At 50.1% G+C, this 13,066-nt stretch overlaps 2 protein-coding genes across 3 annotated transcripts in view; both read left to right on the top strand.

Moving 5' to 3' along the window:
* Positions 1-3,490, top strand: part of SESN2 (sestrin 2) — a 24,187-nt gene extending 20,697 nt beyond the window's left edge. Inside the window, exons 11-15 of one of the 2 annotated variants that reach the window (XM_033519545.1) lie at positions 478-628; positions 797-912; positions 1,675-1,865; positions 2,264-2,408; positions 2,487-3,490. In XM_033519545.1, the coding sequence (XP_033375436.1) occupies positions 478-628; positions 797-912; positions 1,675-1,865; positions 2,264-2,408; positions 2,487-2,573 (690 nt within the window). In that variant the 3' untranslated portion in view covers positions 2,574-3,490. Of the gene's footprint in view, positions 1-477; positions 629-796; positions 913-1,674; positions 1,924-2,263; positions 2,409-2,486 lie in introns of those variants that run through there. The other variant, XM_033519546.1, reaches the window with a different exon arrangement.
* A 2,069-nt stretch (positions 3,491-5,559) lies between these two features.
* PHACTR4 (phosphatase and actin regulator 4) overlaps positions 5,560-13,066 on the top strand; it is a 59,261-nt gene continuing 51,754 nt past the window's right edge. The window contains exon 1 of the mRNA XM_015649303.3: positions 5,560-5,588. The gene's annotated coding sequence lies outside the window, so the exon portion shown is untranslated. The remainder of the gene's footprint in view (positions 5,589-13,066) is intronic.

Here is a 13,066-nt window from a genome sequence, read left to right on the forward strand (position 1 = left end):
TTTTTTTTCCCAATTCCCAGGTTTTTTTTCCCAATTCCCAGGTTTTTTTTTCCCAATTCCCGCCTTTCCCCAGTTCCCGATTTTCCCCCATTTCCCCTTTATTTTTCCTCTCCCTCCAGGCTCTTGTTCCCAGTCAGTCTCAGGGACAGGAGGGAGTTCCGAGGTTTCCCTGGGATCTTCTCCAGGCTGGACACCCCCGTCTCTCCCAGTCTCGTCCCCAGAGCAGGGGGACCCAGCTCTTGGAGAATCTCTTGGCCTTTCTGATGCTCCGCAGCCGTTTAGAGCTGGCTGTGCCCAGGTCCTCCCCAGGACCTCCCGCTCCTCCCAGGCCTGGAAGTGGAATCTGGGCAGGACAAACCCGGAGGGAGACGCTCATTCGAGCAGCCCGGGGGCTCCCCCAGATCTGAGCTCGGGGCCCTTCGGTCAGCCAGGAGCAGGAGGTGCTGATGGAGAGGATGACGCCCTGTGCTTCCCCAGGGCACGGATGCTGCACAGGAGGTGGAGGTGCTGATGGAGAGGATGAAGCTGCTGCAGGAACACCAGCTGGAGGAGGAGGGCGTCACACAGGAGGAGATGGCGACACGCTTCGAGCTGCAGAAGACGGAGAGTCTGCTGGTCCCTTCCTCAGGTGAGGAGGTGCAGGGGGAAACTGTCTGGGGGCAGGAGGTCCCCATGGGCCAGGGGAAACTGAGGAAGGGCAAAGGAACCAGAACCTGCCTGAGGGAGAGCAGGATCAGCTCCTCAGTGCAGCACTGACTCCATCTGGGCTCATGGCTGCTGCGTTGGTGCCTTTTAGATATTTTGGATCCCTCCCTGCAGTCCAGCATCCGCTGCTTCCTGGAGGATCCTGAATTTGGATACAAGGACTTCACACGGAGGGGGGAGCAGGCCCCCCCCACTTTCCGTGCACAGGTGGGTGCTCAGCAGTGGCTCAGGTAGAGTGGTCAGGGTTGTTCCCAGGATTGTGGACAGAGGGTGAAGGGCTGGAGCTGAGCAACCAGGTGCTGAGAACTGGGGGGAAGTGTCAACTTAGGGGGAGACCCCACCTTATGTCCCTGGCTTTGGAGGGTGTCGTGATTTAAGGCCAGCTGGAGATGAAACACAGTACATCTGCTCACTCACCCCCCACTTTCTTCCCCCAGCCCAGGGAGGAAAATCAAAGTAAAACTTGTATGTTGAGATATGAATGGTTTAATAATTGAAAATAAAGTAAAATACAATGATAATGATAAATAATGATAATAATGACAATGAAAAGGGAAAAAAACAAGTGATGCACAATGCAGTTGCTCAACACCTGCTGACTGATGCCAGAACCCCCTTCCCAAACCCAGATTGGCCCTTTCCAGGTAACTCCCCCCACTTTATATACCAGACATGACGTTCTCTAGTGTGGAATATCCCGGTGGTCAGCTCTGGTCACCTCTCCTGGCTATGCTCCCTCCCATTGTCAGAGCCTGGAACAAGAGGAATAAAGTCCTTGACTCAGGATAAACCCAACTTAGCAAAAAAAACAAACTATAGTGTGTTACCAGCACCCTTCTCATTCCAAACCCAAACCACAGCACTGGAACAGCTACTGAGAAGAAATTAACTCTACCCTGCCTGACACCAGGACAGAGGGACCCCACTTTTCCCCACCAAACCCCTACCTCAGCATCCTTTCTCCATCAGGATTACACCTGGGAGGACCACGGCTACTCGCTGATCAACCGCCTGTACCCCGACATGGGGCAGCTCCTGGATGAGAAGTTCCAGGTGGTTTACAACCTGACCTACAACACCATTGCCATGCACTGTGGCGTGGACACCTCCGTGCTGCGCCGCGCCATCTGGAACTACGTCCACTGCGTCTTTGGCATCCGGTACAACCCTAAACGTGGCTGGAGTTTCTTCTCCGCCTTGGGAAGAGCCCAGGAGCAGGTCCAGTGACTTGGTCTTGGTTAGAGTGTTGCTGCTGCTGCTTCCCTAAGGCAAAGTGATGCTGTTGGTGGGCTTGGCTGAGGTTCAGAACAACCCTGGGAAAGGAGAATTTAGTAAAAATTCCCTATAAGGGTGGTGAGGCTCTGGCAGAATTCTCATCCCTGGAAGTGTCCAAGGCCAGGTTGGACAGGGCTTGGAGCAACCTGGGATAGTGGGAGCTCATGATTATGCCAGGGGGTGGGACTGGGTGGGCTTTAAGGTCCCTTCCAACACAAACCATTCCATGATTCTATGAAAGCACAAGGCTTGTGGCTGGAATAACACTTCCTCCTCTCTCCAGCTATGATGACTACGACTATGGGGAGGTCAACCAGCTCCTGGAGCGCAACTTAAAGATCTACATCAAGACAGTGGCTTGCTACCCGGAGAAGACAACCAAGCAGATCTACACACAGTCCTGGAGGCACTTCAAACACTCAGAGAAGGTGCTGCCCCATCTCTTCCCCTCCTGGCAGGATATTTGGGGGTGCTGACCCCGTGCCCTGACTCTGCTCTCGCCATAGGTGCACATCAACCTGCTGCTGCTGGAGGCACGGATGCAGGCAGCTCTGCTCTACGCCCTCAGGGCTGTCACCCGCTACATGACCTGAGCTGCCTCTGCCCTCTCCTCCTGCTCCTGCCCTGGCTGCGTGGGCAAGGCCAGGGGGCAGCTGGTACCCTGAAAATTCATCTGGAGTTTTATCTCCCTGCTTAATGGGCTTAGAGCTGTGGAAGTAAAGTGGGAGTTTCCCTGCGCTTTCTTCTAGGTAAGGGGAGCCCCCAAGAAGCTGTTGGGGCTGGGAAGACCCCGAAGTGCTGCCCTGGGCTTGGCAGAGCTGTGAGTGCTCCACTGCTCCCTTTTGGGGTTAGCCTGAGTGAAGCCAGACTGGGATGTCTGTGGGTGCAGTGCTGGTGTTACACCCCTGTGACAGGTCCTGGCACCAAGGCTGCCACTGAAGAGGACTGTCCCCCTGCCAGGGATGGCCAGAGGATTTCATGGGCTTCATCCCTGCTTTCTGGGTCCTGCCGTGCTGGGAGACACAGCTGCTGGTGGGGGTGCTGCCCAGGAACCCCTCCCCACCTTTCTGCCTCATCCCTGCAGTTTGGGATGTGAAGTGCCTTTAACCTCAGTGCCAGGGCAGGGGCAGGGAAAGGGCAGGAATAACTGTGTTTTAAGCCTTTTGGCATTGTTGGCTTTAGGGCTGAGGTGGGGAGCTGTGCTGGGGCATCAGGCTCCCTCAGCCCCTCTCCTGCTGTGAGGGTGGCAGGGTGGGATGGGGTGACCATGGCTTTACTCAGACATGCCAGAGAATTCCCAGCAGCACAGGCTGCCATGGAGGTGCCTGTTGTGGGAGCAGGAGCCAGGGCCAGCAGCATCACCACCTTTGGTTTGGCTGTTGAATCACAGGTCCATTTAAGTTATTTCTGTATTTTTTGGGTATATTAACTCCTGACTAGGCATGGAAATGCCTCTGTAACTTTGCTATTAATCTTGTTTGAAAAAAATAAAATAGTTCTTTTTTTATTCTTTTTCCTTTTTCACTTTTCCCTTGGTCATCCCCGGGTCTAATCCTGTATGGCATGTGTAGAGTAGAGGGGTCTTGCTGCTCTGGGAACGTCCCTGAGCTGTCCAAGGGGGGTTGTGAGAGGTCTGAAATCTCCCCTATTCCAAGGGGAATAGGTTTGATTTCAGTAAACTCTCCTTATCCTTGTTTCCAGTCTTTCCTGGCTGTGACATCTTCCTGGAAAGCCAGGATTCAGGCATGACACACTGTGGGTGTCCCATGGGATGCTCTGATCCACTGCTGGCATGGAGCTGAGCTGCTGTGGGGCAGGGGGAGGTGAAGCAGCACCGTGGACACCCCAACCCCAGGATGTGGAGCCCAGCACTTATCAGGGTGTGGGCAGGAGCCCCTGGAAGCTGCTGATAAGATCCCTGAGGAGGGGCCAGCTCTGCATGGAAGGTGCTTCCCTGTGTGCCTGAGGAGCCAGATCCTGGCTTGGGCTGGTTGGGACCCCCTGGCCCCCACAGCCATGGAGGAGCTGCCATGCTGCCCCTCTGAGCAGGCTCTGGAGGGCAGTGGGGCAAGAAGGGAGGCTTGGTGAGAGTTTGCTGGGAGTTTATAGGGCAGAGTCTGTTTTGGGGAAAAGAGGTTTGAGGGTAGCTTTTTTTTTTTGGGAAACTGAGGCAGGAGTACAGAGCTCCCTGGGCTTTGCTGGCTGTGCCAAAGTTCCTGGTGGAGATAACAGCAGAGCCCCCACAAAATGCTGTGCTTTTAGGGTGTCACCCTGTAGCACCAGAGAACACTGTGGGGGCCTGGGGAGCTGAGCCAGCCCTGGGATCTCCTTTAGCTCATAAACCTGTGTCATTGCATCACTTTAACCTGCTTTGTTTTTCCAGTTGGTCACAATTATAAACCAATAAATTCCTTGTCTGGTGTATAACCAAAGCCTGCAATTTGTGTACATATATATAATTTATCCACAGCTTTCACTGCTGTCCTGCAGGGCAGGTGTGTTAATAATCTCCCTACCTGTAGCTGATAGTTACGATTCCAATAGATGCTATTTTTTTTCACTACAATTGCCCTCAATTTAAAAACATAATGTGTTAGTGGTGTTTAACACACACCAAAGCAACAGGAAATAATAGCTGTAGTAATAATAATAACAATAATAATAATAATCTGTGCTGAAGGAGCAGTTTCAAGACTGTTGGAACCCAAAGTGCTTTGCAAAGTCGGCATTCCTGGGGCTGAGCTGCCCTCGCTGGGTTCACGTGGGGCTGGAGATGAGAAATGGGCAGCTCCTTCCCTGCAGAAGGAAGCGGACACTGGAGACGCTGGGCTGGGAACGGGCAGTGACGGAGCCCAGCTGGGACCGGCCGGGCTCGGGACTGCTCGGTCTGCCCGGCCCCAGCCGCTGTCAGCCTCGGCTCCCAAAACGCTTCTCGTTCCACCCCTGCCCCGGGCCGGGCTGTGGTGCCTGGGGGAGCCAGCGGCTCCCTCCGGAGCCCTCCGATTTTCAGGGTGAGATTTCCCGTGCCGGGCTGCTAAAGGCTAAATCCACCTCCGAGGTAACCCAGGGCATCATCTCGAGCTTCTGCGGGCAAACCCAAAGCCTCATTCAGGCCAACACCCCACACCCCCCCGCCAACGCTCCGTGACCCTCTGACCACAAAGCCCCATTCCTACAACCCCAGCATCCCATCACCCGCTATCGCAAGCCCCCACAGGCCTCCATTTACAACCCCAAATCCTCACCCCACACTCCCAGCAACCCCCACCCCAAAGCCCCACGGTCCCGCTCACGCCCTGACCCAGCACTCCTCACCCCAAACCCCCGTGACCAGTCACTCCCTGGCCTCAGAGCCTCCCTCCAGCCTCCCCCAGCACCCCGTCATCCCCCACCCCAAATCCCCGCTTGCCGCTTGACCCCAAAGCCGCGCTCCGAGCGGCCCCAGCCCCGGTTCCGTGGCCGTGTCCCCCCGGGGCGTGTCTCCGCCCGCCGCACTACATCTCCCGGCATGCCCCGCGCGCGGGGCGTGTCTCCGCCCGCCGCACTACATCTCCCGGCATGCCCCGCGCGCGGCTTCCGGCGGCGCGGCCCGGCGGCGGCGGCGGCAGGTAAGGGCGGGCGGGGGACCGGGAGCGCCGGTACGGCCGGGAACCCGCCGGGGCAAGGACGGCTCCGGAGAACCCCGGCTCGGCCATGCCGAACCCTCTGCCCGGGGGCAGCGCTTCGGGACCGGGCTGGACACTGAGGGGAAGCGGGAGCACCCCGGAGATGCCGCGGGAGGGCCGGGGCTGTGCGGGGGCTGTGTGGGGAGAGGCTCCACGGGAATCAAACCCACCGCGGCTCACACACCCCGCAGCTCGCTCTAAACACAACAAGCGCACTTCTCGTCCCTGTTCGCCGCTGTCCTCCGGAGGACAGTTCGGAAACCCTGAACGGCTTGGGCTTTTACAATAAAACCCGGCTTTTCGTCCCTGCTGCCCTCCTGTGCCTTGCCCTGAGTGTTTGCAGCTTCCCCAAAGTTCCCTCTGAGGCGGCCCCGTTGGTATTTCTTTGTTTGATCTCTCCTGCCTTAATGTTGACTGAAATTTGAAACGTCCCCGCTGAGCTTTCTGGTTTAATTGTTCTTTCCCTCTGTTTACACGCAGATGAATTATTTACCTCTGTGTCTTGCACTGGGTTGTGTTTGTCCAGGTGGAGGTAGGCGAGGGCTTGGTGCCCTTCTCTGGCGCTGAAATACTGCAAAAAAAGTAAATTATGTGTGAAGGTGCTCAGCTGAGGCTGAAATGAACTATAAAGCTCCTCCAGCTTTAGGATCTTTAAATGCTGCTTCCACAAGCCTAGAAAGAGAAGTGGGAGTCAGACAATCCCAGAATGTCTTGGGCTGGAAGGGACCCTAAAGCTGCTCTTGACACCTTCCACGGTCCCAGGCTGCTCCAAGCCCTGGCCAGCCTGGCCTGGGACACTTCAGGGATGCAGGGGAAGACACAGTTTCTCAGCCTGTGCCAGGGTTTCCCCACCCCTCACAGGGAAGAATTCCTTCCCAATATCCATCTAAATCTCCTTGTTGAGTTTAAAACTATTCCACTTGTCCTATCACTTTCTGCCTTTATAAAAAAATCAATCTCCTTTTTATAATCTTCCTTCAAGTCTTGGAAGGCTGTAGTGAGAGTTCCTAGGAGCCTTCTCCTTGTAGTTGCTTCCTTATTGCTTAAAGACACCTGGAATTGTACAGGAGTGAGTGTTAAACTTTTAAGTTTTGTGATGTTCCTGTTTCTCAAAAGCAAATCTCGTGCAGAATCAGGGAAGGGGACTGATGAAGTTTCCACAGTCCACTCTTGGTGGATAAAGGATGTTCAGCTGAGTTAGTTTGATGTGCTACAGAAGATGCAGAGGAGTGTAATTAGATTCCTCTCCCTGCTGTGATTTCCTCAGGAATGTCTGATGCTCTTCAAACAGAGCTTTTAAATGAATCCAAATTGCTTTTAAGAGTAGACAGCACCTAAAATCATAAACTTACATAGTTTAAATTCCTTTTTGTGAAGACTACAAAAACAGGCAAAATAGAGCCAAAATGAGGCCAATTGTGAGGAATGGGGCTGGCACAGTTACAGCAGCTGAAGCTGAATATCTGGACAGTGATGGCAACAAAACTCCTTTCTCATTCAGAGTAGGTTCAAACCTGTTCTTGCCAACAGTGCTGGGACTGACTGCATTTTTCTGTCCCAAGTCAAGGTGGTTTCAAATGTGTCAGTGTGTCCTTTCCCAGGTGGTACTCTGTTATCTGATAATGTATCAGTGTTTTTGCAAGGAGCATTTTCTTTCTGGATTACCAAGAAATGAGCTGTGTCTGAGGTACTGAGCATACTCAAGCCCTGGGAAATGGAGTGGGAGTCCTATTGGGAGCATGGGGCAGTGCCACAAACAAGGGGAATGTGATTGCATCCTTGTTTTCATGCTGCTGGATCAGTGATCTGTGATTATACAGCCTTCTACTTCATTCAGTCACTGGTTAATTTGATTTCCAGTTTAATTTGATGACGGTTTTGAGAGCCAAATCACTTGTATTTAAACAAATGGCTTCTATTTTGATCAAATTTCATTGCGTTTGGCATGTGTTGGAGCATTATATGTATTAAAAATCGCTGAGACTGTGGTTCATGCAGGTTTATTAGCTGGTGATGAATATTCAGTTACAAGCTGTACAAAACCTGTGTCTGGGTGGGACTTAAAACAGAACTGGGTTTTTCTGCCTGGTCTCAGTGATATCATGAGTGAAGAAAGCTGCAGATATCCTTGGGATCATTTGGGTTACCTCGAAATACGTCATTTTTCAGGCAAAACCAGAACTTTGGGCTGCAGGAAAGCTGCTAGGGCTGTTGGGGACAAAGACATCATCTTGCTCCTGCATCCATTAAGGTTGGAGTGGAGATGGTTGTTCATAATCAGTTCCCTAATTTTCTTTAGCAGTGATTTTCTGCATACAAGTGCCATGTAGGTTTATTTTTCTGAGTGTGAGAATGTTTTTAATTTTTGCTGGCAAGTCTGGAGCCCTTGGAAAACTAATGGATGTGCAATAGTGGCAGCGTTGGGCCTAGGCTTTGTGTGGAGTGGAAAAAAGCCCTTTCAGAGTTCTATTTTTATCAGTTAATTAGTCGCTCTTGCTGACGTGTCAGTGCTGTGGTGATAACTGTTCCCAGTTCTTCCCTGCTGTTGGGGTCATGGTTAGGCAAGGAATGCAGCAGCCAGCATGGCTCATCCCCATGGCCGGAGCTTTAACTCCTTCCAAACTGCCCCCAAATCCAAGGGCAGGTTCCATAGGAGGACTTGGCATATAGATACACAGAATTTTCTCAGTCTTCAGCAAAGGTGCTTTCCCATCGGTGACTGCCCTTAATTTTCCCTCTGCCCAGAGGATTTTACTGGTAGGACCTGAGGTGTGGAGATTGCTGTGATTTGCCTGTGGCTGGACGACAGGCCTGGAATCAGAGGGAAAAGGCTGCAGGTTTCCCAATTCTTGCTCTTTTCTGCTTGTTTTGAATGACTCAGGATGATTTGTCAGGGTTGGAAGGTGACCAGGCAGAACATCTAGCAATTACACATTGGTATTTTGCTCCTTGTAGATGAGGAGTTGCTGTTTTCCTGATTTCAAAATGTGGAAGCCCTTAATCTGAAAATTCTTGTGGTGTTCATTCTATTGTTTGTGGTGTCACTTGTTTTGATTCTCAGCTGTGCTGAGATAGGGAGGTGAGAGCAGCTTTGGTCTCAGCTATAACCCTGGTTGTTGCTGCTTGAATTTCTTTGTTTATTGGTGACTCTCTGCTCTTTCTGCTGAGGATGGGATGGGGAAGGGAGGACTAATTATCTGCAGAGAGGGGCTTTAAATGCTATTAGCCAAAAGAACGGGCTTCATCTCCTAACTTGAATGAGTTGAGAGAAATAACACGAAGCACTGGGGGCAAAGATATGAAAATTGAGAGCAGTCCAAAGGGTTTCTCTCTGCTGAAGCCTGGAAATAGATTTATTATTTCTTTTTCCAAGCCTTTGGCTGCTAGCAGCTTCGGAGGAGTGGGGGAAGGGGTAAACAGACTGTTAACTTTATTCTTTTGTGTTTGTGCTTTTGGCATACCGGTTCCAAAGCACAGTTAGGAATCGCTCACCTACCAGCTGTGTGCAGTCGTGATGGGCAATTCATTATCAAGGACTAATTAACCACAGCTGCTGAGTGTCATGGGGCAAAACAAGGTGCATACTGATGAGGTCGATTTGTGCAAGCCTGGCACTTCTGTGCAGTCAGTGCCTTTTCAGGCACTTTTAGGAAAGATCACTGGACTTCAGTAAAGTTTGGTGCTGTTAGACCTGAGCGTTTGAACCTTTTCACTGTCGGCTCCAAAAAGCTGCTGCTGAAAGCAGGAATCTCTTGGCTGCCAATACCTAAAGGTTTTTCTTTAGTTAACCAAAAGTTAACCCTTTAATTAGAGCTGTGTTGCCATAGACTTAGCTGTCTAAAATCCATCAAGATTAATCCCTACCATTGATTTAAACCATAGGCTTCCTTCATCACCTCACACTTGTCTGTGGGAAAGGGGAACCTCTCTTAATGTGCATTTCTCTCCTCAGTTCTGTCCCTTAGCTTTTAAGGGTGCAAGCAAGATAAATTTGGCCCTAATTGTACAGAAAAGCCTTGATTTGTAAACTTGGATCAAGGTTTGGGAGGCACTGACTTGTTTGGTGTCTGCACAGTGTTCAGTGGTGGGCCAGTCTCAGACCTCTGGCTGGGTAAACACTGTCACAGAGGGTGACTTGGCAAGAAAAGAGGTTATTGCTGGTTGTGGCCTTGAGGCTGGGGTCACAAGCTGTGTCTCAGGCTGTGCTCATGGAGGTGAAGCTTCCAGAGGTATTTATGGATGGGGGATAAAGCCAAAGATTGTTGTCTTTGGAGTATTTGAGCTTTGAACTAAACATGTCACTGTGCAAATTTTCAGGGGACTTGGCTGTAGTCACATGCCTTTGAAGGTTGTGTTCTCTTGACTAATCCTTCTGTCCTACTCCAAATCAAACCAGGGATGTCTGCCACCAGCTGAACTCGCTGCTGTCGGTCGGGGGGATTGGCTGATCTCGCTGTGCCTGCTGCTCGGGGGCTTTGGTCAATGTTATTCCTGTGTTGGCAGGAGCTCCCCTGCAGATGCACAGAAGTTCTGCTGGAGGTGTGTTATCGATTCCTCTCCAGAGCTGGCTAAAAGTTTTTGCTGGTTTGCTGCCAAGATGCTGCTTGTGCCAAGATTCACGGGAAGCAGGTTTGCAGGTACAGCTAACACCCGCCAGCCTTCGTATCCCAGTGCAGGGGAGACTTAAGTGGGATTGTGCAGGGATTGAAGCACAAACCAGGGTCAGGAGGATTTGAGCTGGTCTTTGCTGGCTGCCTCAGGTTCTGTGGGAATGCATTTTTAAATCTGCTCTGCTGCAGTGCTGACAGTGGCAACCTGGATGGATCCACAGAATATCTGCTCCGTGTTCCTTGATGGATGACCTTGTGCTGATGAGGTTGTCTTTATCAGCTGGGACTAAGGAGGAGGAGGATAATTACTGAAATAGTGATAAGCTGTCAGATTTGTGCTAGTAAATTTGGGCTTTTATTTTTGGCAATATTAAGTTTAGTGTCTGTTCCAAACCAGGTGTAATTTACTGCTGTGTGGGAAACAGGAGAAGCAGGAAAAGAGCTGTTACAGAATCATGCAATGTGCTGAGTTGGAAGGGACCCATCAGGGTCATGGAGTCCAACTCCTACTAGATTTGTTCCCTTGTAAAGGGTGTTTGTGTGATGCCAGAGGAGAACAAATAATTAGAAGCAAAGTCTTCTTCACTTATATTTGTTGATTAGCAGCAGGAGAGAACTGGCATGTTCCCTGTAGGGTCACAGAAGCTTCATTTACCTTGTGCTGAGAGTTAAATTAGTGCATATATCCTGCTCCTGACTTGCTCTGTATCCTGTTCCTCCTGCCTGTGGATCAGGGCCAGAGGGGAGCAAGGTGATAGAATTTTTTGTCTTGTACTTCCAAATCAGTTTCTAACAGACCCACAGTTATGGAGAGAAGTGCTGTGAGTGCAGGTGTCTGTAAAATGGATTTCTCCTGGCTCTACTGCGCCTGCTTGAAGCAGTATCTGCTGCTGAGTGAAACTGTCAGATGAGTGTGGCCAGTTCTCTTGGCTCTTACTGTTTTCCAGCAGTTTTGGAGGCACTGATGGCTTCAGGCCACCTGGCTTTTCTGTGTCTGTTCAGATCAAGGTAAGGACAGGTAACAGAGCACCAGCAGTGCCAGAGCAGGAAGGCAAAACTTGAGGAAAACAATTAGCTGGCACCTAACATTATAAAAAGTGGGGTTTTGCTATTATTATGTTTCACTTGAATTATAAATATGGGATTTTTTCCTGACTGTGAGGATAGTTTGCAGGGAAGAACTTTCTTGGACTGGAAGACTTTGTTTATGCAGGGACTGCTCAGTTGCTGATACCTGAGGTCAGGCTGGATTCTCGTGTCCCTCAGCCAGTGAGGCTGTCATTTGGGGTTGTTAATATCCAGTTTCTCTGGGGGTATTGGTGGGCTTACACAAAATGCATCTGGAGGAAAGAAAGGGGGAAATTTTCAGGTTGAATTTATTACGCTGGCTGTGCAAGGTGTCCTGAATGTGCTGCAAAAACATCTGTGAGCATATCAGGCCAGGAAAGTGGGATGAAGGATTGTTGTAAGGCTGCTGGAGCCCCAAAATCAACGTGACACTAGTGATTACACTAATCAGTATTATTCCATATCTGCCTCCAAATGAAGCCTTCAATCTGTATTTTAATGATTGTGTTCTCTCTACTTACAACTGTAAGTCCAGGGAAAATAAGGATGCTCAGGTGGACAGGAGGCCTGCTTTAGCTCCCAGCTATGTTGCTGTCGAGGTGTTTGATGTCAGGCAAGTCACTTTTTCCTTATTTCATCCTCTGATGATCCTCTCCAAAATTACCTGGGGTTAGTGAGCATGTAGTCATCCTGTTTATAGCTAGAGGGACAAATTAATTCATCTCAGCCTTAAGAGCCATAATTAGCAGCCAGGTTCTACTGGTCTGGTCCCATCCTGCTCTGTGTCGTGTGGTGTGTAGGTGGGCCCTTCAGTAAACAGAATATGAATAACAGGAGGAAGTGTTTGAGTAGCAGGTATGTTGGGTAAGTCCAGCATCAGCTGAGTTCAAGGAGTTGTTTCTTAATTTTCACCTTGTCCTGTATTTTGTGAATGTGTAATTTAAAGTTTTACCTCTGCAATTTTTTTATTCAAATGATTATTCAGGTTTCACACCTGGCAGGGTTTTTCTGCCTGTTGAGCTTGCTTCTGTATTAAGTTCTTCTGCAAGGTGAGATTTTTGAGAGCTTTTTCAGTGAAGTAGGAAAAAAGTTTGCCTTGATTCTGCAGTAAATTCTTGCTGCTCTTGGGAAGTGGGATTTATAAAGCTGCTGTGCTACATTTCAGCTTGGAAAGGGAGAAACTACCAGAAATCCATTTCTCCTTTAATGTGGAATTGTATAGGTGATACTCTTGCATGGAAAGCAGCAGTCCTTGCATAAGCACTGGATACATTAACATTTTTAACTAGTAAATTTATGGATTATCTCTTCTTTTGGAGGATTTATTTAGATTTGAGAGCATTAGCCTCTGGGAAAATTAAACCTCTTTTAAATCCACTTTGTTCAGAGACTAGACTGAGGAACTGCTGGTAAGCCCTGCCATCTTCCTCCTGCTCTTCTGTGGGCTTGATTGGAATTGCAGTGCAGGGACACAGCTGGTCCAGAGGCATCAGGCTTTGGTTTTAGGTACTTTATCCAGTTGTGACAAAATGGATTTGGAGCCTGTTTACTGTTCCTGTAAGGGGCATGTGCAGCTTTAAGCACTGCCAAAACCAAGAGAGCCCCTAAAACAACCAGCCCCAAAGGTAAGAAAGATGAAATATCCAGATAAAGCTGTTTTTCTGCATAATGCCACAATTTTGGGGGGCCAGTGGTGGCTGAGATGTCAGTGTGCTGGGTGCTGCTGTGCCTGCTGAGGTGTAC

This window comes from Parus major, chromosome 23 (assembly GCF_001522545.3).
Source record: "Parus major isolate Abel chromosome 23, Parus_major1.1, whole genome shotgun sequence".
NCBI classification, from domain to species: domain Eukaryota; kingdom Metazoa; phylum Chordata; class Aves; order Passeriformes; family Paridae; genus Parus; species Parus major.